At 45.6% G+C, this 15,860-nt stretch overlaps 2 protein-coding genes across 2 annotated transcripts in view; one reads left to right on the forward strand and one right to left on the reverse strand.

The window, feature by feature from the left end:
- Positions 1-5: 5 nt before the first annotated feature.
- LOC135813921 (BRISC and BRCA1-A complex member 1-like) lies at positions 6-9,139 on the reverse strand. Its single transcript, XM_065326948.1, has 9 exons — positions 8,931-9,139; positions 6,378-6,445; positions 5,193-5,248; positions 4,696-4,813; positions 3,728-3,806; positions 2,226-2,256; positions 1,521-1,641; positions 974-1,060; positions 6-638 (listed from the first exon to the last, which is right to left on the reverse strand). The coding sequence occupies exons 1-9, from the start codon at positions 8,971-8,973 to the stop codon at positions 477-479; spliced, it is 765 nt and encodes a 254-aa protein (XP_065183020.1). The 5' UTR covers positions 8,974-9,139; the 3' UTR covers positions 6-476.
- A 131-nt stretch (positions 9,140-9,270) lies between these two features.
- The window catches only part of LOC135813922 (translin-like), a 13,659-nt gene continuing 7,069 nt past the window's right edge, over positions 9,271-15,860 (forward strand). The window contains exons 1-2 of the mRNA XM_065326949.1: positions 9,271-9,469; positions 11,435-11,522. Of these exons, the coding sequence (XP_065183021.1) occupies positions 9,371-9,469; positions 11,435-11,522 (187 nt within the window). The 5' untranslated portion in view covers positions 9,271-9,370. The remainder of the gene's footprint in view (positions 9,470-11,434; positions 11,523-15,860) is intronic.

Raw genomic sequence — 15,860 nt, forward strand, 5'->3', positions numbered from 1 at the left:
ATAGGTAAGTAAGTTGGCACATGCCTTTAAAACGATTGGACACAAAAGCGACATAACCTCGCTTCGTATTTCTACAGCACTTACTTATACGAGCAGCAGCAGCAACAGCAACAGCAGCAGTGGTGGCAGCAGCAGAAGCAGCAGCATAAACATGATGAAGTAAAACGGTGTTAAGCAAAGCCCTCAGTGAAAGATACGGGTGCACACGCGTGTGTGTTTCATGTAAGGTGGTGAGCAGCTTGTGGCAATTTGTACGACAAGGATGGGACTTTGGCAGAGTGAGCTACAGCATAGGAGAGGGCATGGTGGCCACACCAGTTCAGCGATATACATATGATACTGATCACCACTGCAACATGTGGACATCAACATTATGCTAGAAGAGAGTGGTTCACTGACCCTAACCTCACACTGACTGTCACCACTATCTGTAACAGCTACAGTACATCAACACGTACAGGTGGTACTCAAGTAGTTCAACTGGTCAGTGCATAGTTGGCATCGGCTTGTGGCGGTCGCTGCAGCGCATGTGCCAGGAGAATGGTGACGTTCTCCAATAACCTAGTCATACTGGTCGACACTTCCAGGACATACGCCTTCTCAGTCTCATCCAGCTGACATAGAGCAGTGTAAACATCCTTTTACAATAGACAGACAGAGAGAGAGACAGAGAGACAGAGAGAGAGGAGAGGGGGGGGGGGGGCAAGAAGTGAACACAAAGTACACAGAAAAACATTGTCAATACTGAGTATATGACTTGCCAGTGAGTGAGCTGCGCAGATCAAATGCAGACTAGACATGTGCCATCCCCAACATGACAACAGCAGCAGCAGCAGCAAGAACGACAACAAACACACAGACACAACACACACATACACACACACACACACACACACACACACACACACACACACACACACGCGCCTGCACGCCTATACACAGAGCACAGACATGCATACACATAACCACTTACCGTGCAGACATTGTCGTCACTAGGAATCTCATGTACATAGAGGATATCCAGGAAGAAATACGGCGAGGAGAGCAAGCTGTCGTAAGACTGCAACAAAGAATAGCAGAAAGTCAAAGACAAGCTAAGCTATGTGGCACTGTGGCCTCATAATCAGGCCTCATGTCTTCGTCAGGGGTGTAACACTGAAGCAGCCGATCCGGATGTTCTGGCATTGGCATGAGCACATGTCAGGCAAGTTGGTATTGACTATTGACTGTTGAGACACACATACAAGTGTGGATATTGTTGATACTGTGACTGCAATGCTACCAACTAGAGTATATGTGCTGCATCAGTTCTCAACAGTGTGCACTATGCACCCTGCTTGTGCTCTGCATGTCCCATGCTGCCCGATTGAAATCCAATCAAGCGAGTCGGGTCTGCGCCTTGCACCAGTGAACAGCCCAGTGTTCGCAGGTCTAGGGCTGCACAGCGCCCGCCACATACTTGACACACTCAATGGGATTTCATCAAGCAGCACAGTGACTGTAGTTCAACTAGAACCCACCGCACACGGTTTCTCCAGTGTTGGTACGCTGTGCGAACGGCCATACACCATGATAGCACGCACTATGTAAGCTGGTGCAACATCAGCACCAGCTGCCTTGGGTAGTTTGATCTTGGAGTGCCTGCACGAATATACATGCACACGCACACGCGCACACACACGTACACACACACGTACACACATGCACACAAATCCACACGAACACAAGCGCGCACCCACCCACACCCCCACACACGTACACACACATACACACATACACACACGCGTACATACACACACGCGTACATGCACACACATACACACACGTGTACATACACACACGCGTACACACACACACACATACACACACATATACACACACATACACACACACATGTCCAGTTGTACTACTGTGAACCTTGTCTTGAGCAATCTCTCCGTGGCATGGTGGCCAGAATAAAAGCAGTATCCGACAAGTGGCCACTCCTGTTTGACAAATGCCTGAAAAATTGAGTTGGAAATGGTCAACGTCGGAGATGAAAGTGGGAATAGTGAGTCTTATGACAGAACACAGATCTTCCTCTGAATCCAATCAGGAGACACACATAACTACATCACTACATCAACGAGGTATGAAGTCCTGTGAAAATCATGCACAATACAAGATCAAGGTTGGAGGCTAACACAGCACAACTGCCCAAGCCAAAGTGATAAAACAGGACTCACAAGCAATCAAAGATGACTGAGAGATCAATCTCTGCAAGAACACACACGCACACACGCACACACACGCACACGCGCGCGCGCACACACACACACACACACACCAATTCAACAAGAACATAAGACATCCATTAGCCAATATCCTATGAGACTTGCGTTCGAGATGGCCACAGCTACAGGCGATACAAGACTCAGGAATACAGTCAGACCTCGCTTAACCGCACACATCCGTTTCCCACAAAAATATCCGGATAGGCGAGGGAACCGCATAACTGAACACACATACTCTATATGCATGTGGCATATCAAAATGGGCGGCATCGTACATACATGAATACGGGTCCTGTGCAGAACAACTAGCGTGCACAATATGTAAAACAAGCGAGACAAATGACAAGTGCATGCAACTGAGTGCTATCCGCATGCATTCAGCAGGTCAAGGACCTCATTTGTTTGTACAACTCCCTGATTCTAGCTTCTGCAAGCCACATGCAACCGGATACGATGAAGCTTTTTGTACATATTTTGACCAGTTTGTACACAAAATCATGCACCGGTATGCGGATCGCGAGATCCGGTTATGTTGTATGCGTAACGTGTGCTGCACATCGGTAACCAATGATTTTCTTCCAGATGGCAAGGGATCCAGATAAACAAGGACCGGATAAGCGAGGTCTGACTGTACAGGGCTTTGTTATTGCCTGAGCCAGTCCCAACTCTCATCAACTACTTCAAGTACTTCGAAGTATGTGTCTTTGCAGTATCAGCCAGTCCCGACTCTCATCAACTATGTGTCTTTGCAGTATCAGCCAGTCCCGACTTTCATCAACTATGTGTCTTTGCAGTATCAGCCAGTCCCGACTCTCATCAACTATGTGTCTTTGCAGTATAAGCCAGTCCCGACTCTCATCAACTATGTGTCTTTGCAGTATAAGCCAGTCCCGACTCTCATCAACTATGTGTCTTTGCAGTATCAGCCAGTCCCGACTCTCATCAACTATGTGTCTTTGCAGTATAAGCCAGTCCCGACTCTCATCAACTATGTGTCTTTGCAGTATAAGCCAGTCCCGACTCTCATCAACTATGTGTCTTTGCAGTATCAGCCAGTCCTGACTCTCATCAACTATGTGTCTTTGCAGTATAAGCCAGTCCCGACTCTCATTAACTATGTGTCTTTGCAGTATAAGCCAGTCCCGACTCTCATCAACTATGTGTCTTTGCAGTACATGGACATGTACATGGATTGGCAATGTCGACTGGTGCAACATGGTAAATTAATTTACTCCCTGAATTTGTACCCTGAGCAATCCACTATACAAATAGTAGATGGACTCCCCGGGAAGAGTACTACTTGCATAGCTGTACATACTTGCCTACAAATTAAAGAACAGCTGTACCATTGCAATATAGTTGCTGCACAGCTGAGCTTTATATTGTCATGGCAACCCCTCAAATATGAACGAACACATACAGCCTATTTGCAAGAGCACGAGATAGCTAGTTACCAGCAGGGGTTGAGTCGATGGGGAAATAGTGGTTGAGCTGCGTTATTAAGTCATCGGGCTTAGACTGAAAATCCACCAGCTGCAGCACGCAAAGACGGAGCAACGAAATTAACAAAACAGTCAACTGGCTGAGCTTGCTTGTGAATGTGCCTGCACAACCGCACATATCTGCTGCGTAGCAGACTGGATTCCACGGAGGAAGCCACCAGCAAAGCAGCTGCGGCCATGTTATTCAAGACCGATAACGCCACGATCATGGAATACATACAAATGCTAGCAGCGTTAAAACTTAAAATACCCGATCAATGTGAGAGCATGAGGCTCTGAGTGCAACATAATTTTCCTGTGTGACTAAGCTCTGCCTTGATGCATAGAGGGTGGTGGCGTGCCTACGGATGCGGAAAACTCGGCCTCCAGCCGAGTCTCACGCAAACCATGGATTTTATTTTACTTGTTTTTAAAGCTCTGCCTTGGCGCATAGAGCACTCTGCAAGCAGTGCACCACTCAGCTTCCTTACAAATAAAATGTGCAAGGCAAGCTGCTACTGCTGTTGCTGGAATGCCAATGAGATCATTACTTGTACTTTGAAGTATTATACATCTGTAGAGGTGGAGTAGGTAGCTTGATCAACAAAACACAATAATTATTATGCCACTTGCATACACACATACACTTCTGTTGACACGGACCAAACTACAGCACACATTGTATAAGTGAGTGACCTACAGTCCATTTCAAAACTATAGACGCATAGGGTTTTTGAAATATTTCAAATTTGGCTAGAACTTTTTGAGAATAGTTTTCGGAATATTGCTCAGGTCCGCTCCACAATTACTCTCATATAGTTTCTAAACGATTTGGAAAAAATTATCCACAAAGTGATCACAGATTTTATGTGGTATAGATGCTGGCATAACGTTTTTTGCCTAGGTACGCGTCTATAGTTTTGAAATGGACTGTAACTTACCCATTCTGCTCGCTCACGAAACACCATCAGCGCAAACTCGTGCTTCGCGTTGATCGAGTGTTTATTGTGCAGAAAGTTCTCAATGGCTCTCTTTGTAAGGTGGATGATTGTGCGCTTTCTGTAGAGACGGCAATCATGACAACATAATGCAAGACATGCCGTTGGGTTTAAAGCACATAGCACTGAGCAGTCAATGCTGGTCTCTAGTCACAACAACAACAACAACAACAACAACAACAACAACAACAACAACAACAACAACAACAACAACAACAACAACAACAACAACAACAACAACAACAACAACAACAACAACAACATCAACATCTCTTTTTGACCACAGGCTTATGCTAAAAGTCCTTGCAGAACTCTACATGTTCTGATATCTATGGATTAAAACAGCACTAAGACCAACACACCTATCAAAACGAGGAATTTATTGCACCAAGTACACACAACATACAGGATATCACACGCCAAAACAAAACAGCACTTACTCCAGGCTTCGGAAATGCTTTGAGTTCATTTCCGGGGACAAATCCAGAATGATGACCTTCAGGGCAGTGAAAGGAGCAAGCATGTGCATACGCAGACACACAGGCCAAACGACCAGTCATGGAGAAATACAAGCGAACCGAGAGAAAACTGCATGCAATGACCCATGACGACTACACAAGGAATAAACTCCTCCAACCAGTATCACTCCTGTTCTGCATATACTGTAGCACATATTAGCAATCCAGCTAAACAGCGAACCAGCCCTGATGGCAATCCATCCTTCCTGGCAATCTAGCCAGAATCATTATAATGACAATCCAGTCATAGTGATAATCTAAAAGGCGGTAATTTCGCGTAACAGAAACCTCCACCAGTAGTATCATATGGATGTATTAGGTGCTGCTGTAGTTTTGGAGTTGTACTACAAGTTACATCACATATAGAGTGTTAATCACACACTTCTGGGCTGGCATTTGTATTGTATTTTCATCCATTGTGTTTCTTTTGCCCGTAAAAGAGGGAGGCTGGAATCATACTGTGGCGGTGTGAGTGGAAATGTAGTACAATCATGTACATGTATAGCAGGTGATATTCTTCATGCTACATACTGCAGCAGCTGTGCTAGGTGATATAGAAGCCAAAGTACAAAGCTTGCACCCTGGACCAGTTCCGATTATATCACTGTACTCTTACATACTTGGAAGTATGCACGTCCAGCAGTATTCGCACCACTTCCAGGGTGTCAAAATGGCTGTGCAAGTTCAGGGTGCCAAATAGGCACTTTGGACCGGGGCTCAGCTAGCACCACGGGATGTGCTATCCAACATCACACGCTTGCCACGTAAGCACACAGCATGGATCATCACATATACCAAGTTCACAACACAACTGCTAGACTTAGAAAGCAATACTGGGATGCTTACTGTGCAGGATCAGGAAAAGGAGTACAGTCAGACCTCGCTTATCCGGTCCTCTTTTATCCGGATCCCTCGCCATCCGGAAGAAAATCGTGGGTTACCGATTTCCAGCATATGTCATGCATACATACATTATGTGTGTTCGATTATCCGGCTCCCTTGCCTATCTGGATTTTTTGTTGAAAACTGATGTGTGCGATTAAGCGAGGTCTGATTGTACATGTATTTGCATGAAAGCACAGGCTAGGTCCAGGGACAACAACTCACAATTTTCTCAACACAGTCGATTCCTGGCACTCGAAGCGCAACCGGATGCTCCCTTGTGTTGCCAGTCGCTGGATACCAGCACAGCAAGGCGAGGAAATACACACATGCACACACGCACGCGTGCATGCGCACACACAGGCACATGGACACGCACACACACGCACGCACGCACGCACGCACACACACACACACACACACACACAAAACAGCAGAGTTGATCTTAGAACGGAACGCAGACTGGTGTCTTCTTAAATTGTGGGGTTTTCAAAGCCTGGTAGCCGTTCTTCAGCTGGGCATTCTCCGGCATGCGACTACAACTGGATATTGAAATTGGAGTACCGACTCCTCAGGTATAAGCCGCTCTGCCACTGGCCTGCAGGCATATATGTACAGTAAAAGCGCTGGTTTTAGCGACCACCTGCTCTTAACGACCATTTTTCCATGCAAGGACAGCTCTACACTGAAACTGTTGGACCTGGTTCTAAAGACCAACTGGCTTTAACGACCGCTTTTGCTTGCACCGTGGGGTGGTCGCTTAAACCAGGTTTTACTGTATAGTATATCTTCTGCAGTACAGTACAGTCGGGCGCCGAAGAACGGAGCGCCGAAGAACGGCCAGGCTAGAATTTCACCAAGCACAGCATACCAATATACACACGGTGACTCAACTGCCCATAGACTGAAATACATGAAAATAAGAACGGTCTAGGCTAGGAGGCTGACCCCCCAGTTCTTCGGCGACCGACGGTACTGTACTGTATTCTAGGGCTGAAACGATCATTCAATAACTCTTAACGATCAACCAATATCATTAACGATCGATATATTGGTTTTATCGATTCTTGTCGGCTCTACCCGTGTACCTCGAACACCAGTTTATGAAAAAATTCCACGATACTTTTGCTACGTTAGAAATTTGTGGCACCGCACTGTTGACATCTGTAGACATCTGGCTGGTTTATCAACATGACCTAGAGGATTTCATGTTGTTTCTAGAGGGAAGAATCTTGTGATCACCCTCTGGCAACTGCTCTTATCTCTGACCTTTCCAGCAAATGAACTGAAAAGACAAAGAGTGCTCTCTTCCGATCTCTTTCAAAGCCACAAATCAATTTTACTGCGCTTGAAAGTACATGATTGTACTCGTATTCACTATCGGATGGAGTGCAAGGGCTGGAATACTGTCACTCATATACATGCATAAAAAATTGTTAGCACTCGTTTTGAACATTAACGATTATCGATTGCACTCTTAACGATCGATATGCGAGTTATCGGTATAATTGTTTCAGCCCTACTGTATTCCGTTGCATGTAGAGACTATAGGTACAATTTGAATAACACTTGTATTTGCAGCTCACGTGATTCATGGACTCTCTCACATACAACAGGGAGAGAGGAAAATTGGTTACGGCTTAGTTGTAGAGCTTCATGCTCTAAGCGACCATTGGGTAACCACCTCACGGCGTTGAGCACTTTTCAGTCGACGGGGCTGCCTCTGCTTGTTAATTCTCATTCAAAAGGTCAAAATACAGCACATATATTGCAGGGCCATAGCACCCGGTCCGACCAGACTTTATTTCGAGAAAGTTGACCCACCCAATTCGTGCAAAACCGGGGTTTTCGTCAAAAGTAGGGGTGAAAGTTGGCACTGAGATCCCGAGTTCGAGTACTCTGATTTTCTCCGATCGAATATTCGAGTATTCTTCATCCCCTAAAAATTGCACACCAGGGGCCTTAGAATCACATGATACAACCCTGATTGAACCGAGTAGCAGTCATTTTTCTCGGGTATATCGGTTCGTGGGTCATTTGGGCTCTCTCTACTCGCGAAAAAATGTTCACCACACAGTCTGCACCTCAATATCTGCCGACTGCTGCTCTGAAACTGCAGATTTCTGTGATAAATGCATGCACCATGTATGAACGAGTACTCTGATTTATTCCGAGTACGATTATTTTTGAAAAAACCGAGCGAGTACTCGAGTACTCGGTATAATTGTTTCACCCCTAGTCAAAAGTGTACCGTAGTGTCACGTATAAAAGCATGACCTGTATACAAGCATGACCTGTATAGAAGCATGACCTGTATACAAGCATGACTTGAATAGAAGCTGATTTTTAGAAGCGTGCTGTGACACAGAAGCACAATTTGGAAGCCGCTCTGTGCAAAGACACATGCACGTACTTGCACAGTACGCACTGCAGTGTACATGTGCACTGGTGATGTTGACGCAGAAGCCTGTTTTGAATAGAAGCATAACTTGAATAGAAGCATGGTTTGAACCCCGGCTTATACGGCCGTAAGCACCTGCTTTTATACGCCACATTACGGTATGTTCACTTCCGGTGAAGTTTCCTATAGTATTTGGCCGGACCACCTGAAATCCCGGTGCTATGGCCCTGTTTGTGTGTATGGATAGTTATCCAATGCCTGGCATGGACAACTTGAACAAGTGGCAAAGAATGATATAGTATAGCATCAGCCTATGGGGATTTCCCCAGTGATATGCTCAACAATAATTTAAAAGAACAACATATTTGAAAACGTACGACTGGCTCCATCATCCATTTTCTCATTGCTCGTTGCAGACATTGTAGACAGGAAATCCCAGTGGAAGGGAAAGAACAGACCTTGAGTAAACTATCACACCGTCAAAATAAAATACTCGATTACAGCAAGTGAGCGACCCTCGCGCTTGCTTCTTCTCTAATCTCGATACCGGTGCAGAGAAATGCAAGAGTCCACAGTCCATAAACTGTTTATGCACTTTTGATCTTGGCACGCGTGCCCTGAAAATAACTTTTCAAAAAATCAAATCTTCTCCAATGATTTTGATCTGATGCATGCATTATATTTGCGATGATCAATTATTTCCATGCCCATTCATTTTGCCATGAGTTATGATCCATGATCAGTATTGTCGTATTGACGATTGTAAAATACGTAGTTACAAAGTAGTTACAATAGTAGTGAGTTGTTGAGAAGCACCATGGATCTGTCGTTATCAGAAGATCGTGCTGTGGAAGATGTTCGATGCGAGTTTGGAAAAATGAAGAACGCCATGGAATGCGAGCAGGAGATTCGATCTGTAAGATGTACTTCTTGTCAAGTACTTGTAGCTCTCATCCTATTTTTACAAACTATTCAGCTATTCATGAGATCCTAGTACCAAGAGTACATAACCACATGTACTACAAAATAAAAATAGCAATACATGTACTCAGATGGAGAGCCAAGGATAAATTTATAGAAAAGAAAAGGACCAAGGAACTACATGTACATAGATTGTTCAGTAATTGGTTGGTGTTAGTGGACATTATAGCGTAACTTGTAGTTCCTTGGTCCCTTTCTTTTCTAGCAATACATGTCTATGACTTATGAGGGGACTGACTTCTTTGTGGAATGCACTGAGTTCATGCAAAGCGTGACCGTGTGGTGGCTGGTGGTAGTAGTGATTGCATGCAGGATACAAGGGTAAGAGTTGGAGGACGTTAGAGTGGGTGGCCGGAAACGTAGAGCAGTGCTGCCAAACTTCCGCATTTTCTGTAGTTGTACGTACGGAAAATCATTCCTTCATCCGCGCTACGTAAATTGAGCAAATATAATAATAATAATAGGGAGGTTTCGCTCTACGGAATTACGTATGAAAATAACGTAGGAACTGTACGGAATTTTCATACGTAAAAAATAAGAGCTGCTGGGTTTCGCTCTACGTGATTTATCCACGACTGCTTAACACGCGTTGTTGCTTTGGAGACACGTTGGCTGCATGCGCCCACCGCATGCACCATGAACCAAAACCGCGTTTTCCATCTTATTTTGCACGTGGTGTACGGTGTGTGTACCTTGTGTTTCGCGCGGCTTGAACGTTGCCATGGACAAATGCGGAAAATGCGAAAAATATTTCAAAAAGTCCTACGGAGGACCCAACGTAGGAAAGAGCTTTCCTACGGAAATCCGTAGAGAGATTTACATATGAAAGCTGCCCTCGCTCCCCGGCGCGTACGACATACGAATTTTCATACGTAATTACGTAGAGCGAAACCTCCCTAATTTGAGCAAAATTATACGGAAAATCGAAAAAGAGCGGTCGTTGCAAGTAGAAGCATGGCAAGGGCAAGTTGAGCGATGAATCAGTATTCTTGCTGTACCAAAGTGTGTATGCCGTGCTATGGCTACATGTAGCATGAAACATCATGTGGTGAGTACAATCTACAGATCACACATAATTTGTATGTACTAACAAACCCGCAGCCTAGCCACCGGTGTGTGTGTGTGTGTGTGTGTGTGTGTGTGTGTGTGTGTGTGTGTGTGTGTGTGTGTGTGTGTGTGTGTGTGTCAGACAAGCACAGACTCTGTATACGGTAGTACATACATGTGGTAATTGGCAGTACGCAAACACACTGCGAAATGCGCAAAATCAGAAGTCTGAGTGCGCAATTGAGACCCAGTTGGTTGACAGCTCAGGTAGAGACACACAGGTGCCTTCGGTCTCGAATTAGTGCCTCAATGATGTAGAACGCTTGAAGAGAAAGAAGGAGAGAGAGAGAGAGAGTGTGTGTGTGTGTGTGTGTGTGTGTGTGTGTGTGTGTGTGTATGTGTGTGTATGTGTGTGTGTGTGTGTGTGTGTGTGTGTGTGTGTGTGTGTGTGTGTGTGTGTGTGTGTGTGTGTGTGTGTGTGTTGTGTAGGCCAGGAGTGAGCTGTGGTGGTGTGGTTTAAAGAAGGGAAGCCTAAGGCAGAGTTTTGCTGACTATCGCTGGAGACTTTCTGGAATGCTCTAAGTGTTGTATGGTCAGGGCAGGTTATAATGAGGTCCATTGTGCACACAGGGAACTGTAGCAGGCTGTGCACAGGTCCATTGTGTACATAGGGAACAGCTGTAGCAGTTACAGGCCAAGCGTTGATCACCGAGGGACACCCGCAGAGATGCCAAGCCAGTAAGATTTTAGTTTGTACGACTGCTCGCACTTGCCGTCTGTGGTCCTGCAGGTATCTTCCCAACCATGAGATTCCTTTTGTTGTTGTTCTTGTTGTGTTGTCTTTGTTCTCAAGGCTATCAGACCAATTCTCAAAGATCTGACCAACCACACGAAAGAGGCTGTAGCAATACTCCGAGCTGTCCACCAATCGTCACGCAATAGTGAGTTAGAACTTTATAGAGGTCTGTATAGTCTTCTATGGAAGATTGTCCCATTTTTCATTCTTCAGTAGAAAGATATTTTTCCTCTGCAAGAGCAACTCTCTCTCTCTCTCTCTCTCTCTCTCTCTCTCTCTCTTTCTGTCTCTCTCTCTCTCTCTCTCTCTCTCTCTCTCTCTCTCTCTCTCTCTCTCTCTCTCTCTCTCTCTCTCTCTCTCTCTCTCTCTCTCTCTCTCTCTCTCTCTCTCTCTCTCTTTCTCTCGGATACAGACGTTGGTCACCAAAGCCATTCCGTGCCTTTCTCTTGGACAGAAGGAGTGTTTTAGTGACGGGTTTTTTTGTGTTGTGTGCGTGCTGTGACCCACAGTTAAAGGGGAAGTCCGGTGAAAAATTTAAATTTCAGGGTTGGTAGAGTTTCGGGCGCTGAGTCGAATGGTGTTGGTCCCACGTGTCTCCGACAAAGCGTTCTCGAGATATTTCCGTTTGAAAAACTGAGTTTCGGGGGCTGCGCCATGACGTCATGCGGCCGCGCCACACCCTCTGCAACGTCATAGCGTGCAGCTAGGTCAAAAGGAGTGCGTGAAAGCAATAGTGTCAGTGCTATTTCAAATGATTTGGCGACTGATATTATTATTAGGTGGTGCAAGCGACCCCGAAGACCTGTAACTCCTTGTGAGAGTGAGGATGCAGCCATGGCTGACCTTCATGAGTTCGGTCTCTGGGGCTGAGAACCTCGGTATTCAGCTGAAGAAATGGCCGCGCGGGCCCGTCAAGAGTGAGTGTTACTGAGTTTCCGACTGATGAAGAAGAAGCAGCAGCTATTGCAGACGAGGCTGATGAATTATCAGATTGTTGTTGTTGTTTTTTATTTGAATTCGCAATACCAAACGGGCAATAAGCCCAATTACATGGAAGCGAATAAAAGAATGCTAAGAATGAGGCATTGGGGTGGATGTTATTTCAAGTGGAAAATACTGATCCCGGGAGGTACTACAAATAGGTACAATGAAAATCTGAAAAGGCCATGGTACTGTCGTTTACCATGCTGGAAGCAGCTACATGGAGAAGGAAAAACAACAAGAAAGACGTTATATCTCATGTATTGGACAAACAGAGCTAACAGGAAAAGACCGTTCGTTATATGCCTATACATATCGCTGGAGAGCAGGGTCGCCAAAATGGAGAAGAGTGATGCGAGTGCTCTAAGTGTTGTTCCATACCGATTAGATTCGCTTAGACTCCAGTGGCCTGCCACATGGTGATGTTTTGGTGCGAACTTGGAATATTTCGGACTACTCATTTGGAGAACAGTGCAGGCTCTTTGAACCACGGGCACGACTCTTCGCTCGCAACGCTATGGAATCTGACAGTTCTAGGTCCGGGAGCTGTTCCCTGTTTTGCCACTTGTCACGGTTGTGCACTCATCGCTGTAGCATAAATAATGAGGCGGGAGCGGAAAACTAAAATTTTCTTTCTCAAAGCACAATCACCGGCACTGGCAAGGAGAAACGCACGTTCTCTGACTACATGACTGTACAATACGACTGATACGAGTGTAGTACATGACAAGTCTGTGTGTTGACTAGTTTTCTGAGTCTTGTGTCAGTTGTGACTCGAGTCTTGTTGTAGATACTACCCCAGCACGGCAGTGCGGGAGTAGTTCCGTCTGTGATGAGTTTGTTGACTGCACCACAGCTAGATAACACACTGCACGCACTGCATGCACGCAGCGCACAGCGCGTAGAGGCTGACGGAAAAAGTCCAACTCGGAAACGGCTAAAATACGGTATAACCTCGAGGTTTACCGAGCTGAAAATCACAGGGTATGTAGTGTTTGTAACACTGAATCGAATGGTCTTGGTCCGAAGAAGCTGCGACAAACAGTTCCCCAATCGAACGCGCTCCGAATATGGCCATTTTTGTACACAACTAGATGGTGTGGCTACCCGGCTGCACGCTGTGACGTCATCACCTGGATCTGGGTGATGCGCGCTCAAATTCGCACATGTTCGATTGGGCGTATCTGACGAACCATAAGCCGCAGCCTCCTCGGACAAATACCATTCGACTCAGCGACTCGAACTCTACGGACTGTGAAATTTAAATTTTTCACCGGACTTCCCCTTTAAAAAGGAGGCTGGGGATAGTTTGGGCAAAATGTCGTCAATGTATTATTCTCTTCAAATTCTGTGGATATGTAAAGTACTTCTGTGAAATATAAAATAGGATCCCCAGGGTTTTTACTCCTGTTCCAGTTGTATAGACGTTGCAAATAGTGCTATTTTGCCCGAAATTCCAATGGTTGAACCTCAATATCACAAGGAACGGATATGGGACCCCCATATCTTAATGCAGATTCAGAATCAGCATGATTTTTTCTGTTGATCCACTGAAACTGAGCAAATTATTACGATGAAATTTTGGTGAAAGGTAACCACAAATAGGGACGTTTAGCAACGCGAAAGCTCGAAAGAAAAATTCGAGTCTGGGAATGAGTACAGAAACAAAGCTCGAAACTTAGAAAACTTGGACGCGAAGTTGCAGTGATTTGCAAAAGTGACTTTCTCTTTCCCCAGTATGCACTTGCCAGCAGGGAGTAGTAAATTTACAGCCCCTGCGTGAGACTGAGCTGCTTATATGGAGCAACCAAGGACAGCTGTAATTTGTCTCTTGTCATCAAGACCTGTCAGGGGAACTTGCTTCGAACCACACGAAGCCATGGACCAGGAGGAAGCTAGAACGATAGCAATTGCTGTTTCGTCAAAGTTGATGACCATTTCTGGAGGGATGTTGTTTTGCTCCATGATGTTCCGGATCATGCCAGTGAAGTGATCACGGAGTTCTCCAATGTTGTCCGGAACTTTCAGAGCCGATTTGGTTCCCTTGCGCTTGGTAAAGTTCATGCGCTTGAGTAGCGACTTGCCCCAAGCTCTGCTCGAGAATCCAAGCCAGCCACCGTTGGTTTCCAGCACTTGCGGCGCTGTTTGTTGCGCCACGCCAATTGCAATGGCCAGCACAATGGTTGTGTTCACCACACCACCAGACTTCCGAATGGCCCGGACATACGATTGTACTCTTGAGTCGGCGAGGTTTGGGAGCATCAGTGGTCTTCCGCGATCGCTCTTTGTAAAATTCTCACCTCTTGAAACGGACGCAAGGTGTTGCTTGTACTTTTCGTGATGGACGCTACAGTACTTGGTGCCACGGCTCGTCCCAATTCTTTAGAGAAATAGCGACTAGCACTGCACTGCCCATGCTTTGAGATCTTCGTCCGAAGTTCATCGTCGTTTTTGAAGTAAGAGCCGCGACGTTTACCGATTGGCTTGCTATCAGCATTTTCAATCACCACAGCATCGATTTGGGTGGCCGCAGAGCATTCCACATCGTCCGTTGATTCCGGCAGTAGCGGTGTCTTCGGAGCAGGTCGAGGCCGATTTCCAGTGCTACAGAGGAAGCACTGGAGCATGAAACTGATAACGCAATGAAGATAAGTTCGCACAACCGCACAAGGACCTATTGCAAATGAACCATAGTGGCGCCAGTATTGTATTCTGGAAACAATGAAGACTACAGATAATTAGTGTTGGTCTAGCTACTCTCCAGTGTGTAGTGGCGCCATGTAAGGATCATGAAAGAATAATTGTAAATGTAGGAAGTGCTGTATGCTTCTGATCATCCTCACCTTCCTTGATTAACCTGCCGTTAATCAACATCTACGCTGCTACTATGATAATGAACATACAAGTTATTGCAACAAGCAATGTGCTAGAACGTAATATAATAGTATTATTACATTCTAGCACATTGCATAATCTACTAGCACTCAGCAAAACTTATGCATTACAGTCACTCTTCCTCTACAGTCGGGCAAACTCTTGTGATAGGTCGGGTGAAGACTTTGGAGCCCACTCGGACACGCACAACTCTTACTTCATTCTCTTACTCTTACTCTTAGTACATTGCCATCCGGTCCTGACATGACCTCCACAATGCGACTGATGGGCCATTGGCCGCTTGGCATGTCTGAAGCGACAACAATGACTACGTCACCAACCTTCTTATTCTTCTGCTGCTTCCGCCACTGCTGTCTCCTGCTTTCTCGTTGATATGCTCGCGCAGGCGTTTCCATCGATTGGTAACGCCTCGCTTTGCAACCGCCTTCTCACTACACAGTTGTCATGTCAAATCGTCATTGGTGGGTACACCACCCAAGTCCATTTTTTGTGACTCCATTGCTTGACAAGTGCTGATGCTGTCCAAACCCATAGCTGAAAATGTAGTCACTGTTGACTACGAAACAAAAAAGGTCTAGGATCTACTCGCGAACCTTCCTCTGCTACC

This window comes from Sycon ciliatum, chromosome 4, assembly GCF_964019385.1.
Source record: "Sycon ciliatum chromosome 4, ocSycCili1.1, whole genome shotgun sequence".
Classification (NCBI taxonomy): Eukaryota; Metazoa; Porifera; class Calcarea; order Leucosolenida; family Sycettidae; genus Sycon; species Sycon ciliatum.

What these genes read in the sequence shown, in the direction of transcription:
- LOC135813921 (XM_065326948.1), bottom strand. Translation starts at nt 8,973, where the DNA reads ATGTCTGCAACGAGCAATGAGAAAATGGATGATGGAGCCAGTC. An exon ending in AATGGATGATGGAGCCAGTC is followed by an intron (nt 6,446 to 8,930) that starts GTACGTTTTCAA and finishes GCTGGTATCCAG; the next exon opens with CGACTGGCAACACAAGGGAG. An exon ending in CACTGGAGAAACCGTGTGCG is followed by an intron (nt 1,061 to 1,520) that starts GTGGGTTCTAGT and finishes TCTTTGTTGCAG; the next exon opens with TCTTACGACAGCTTGCTCTC.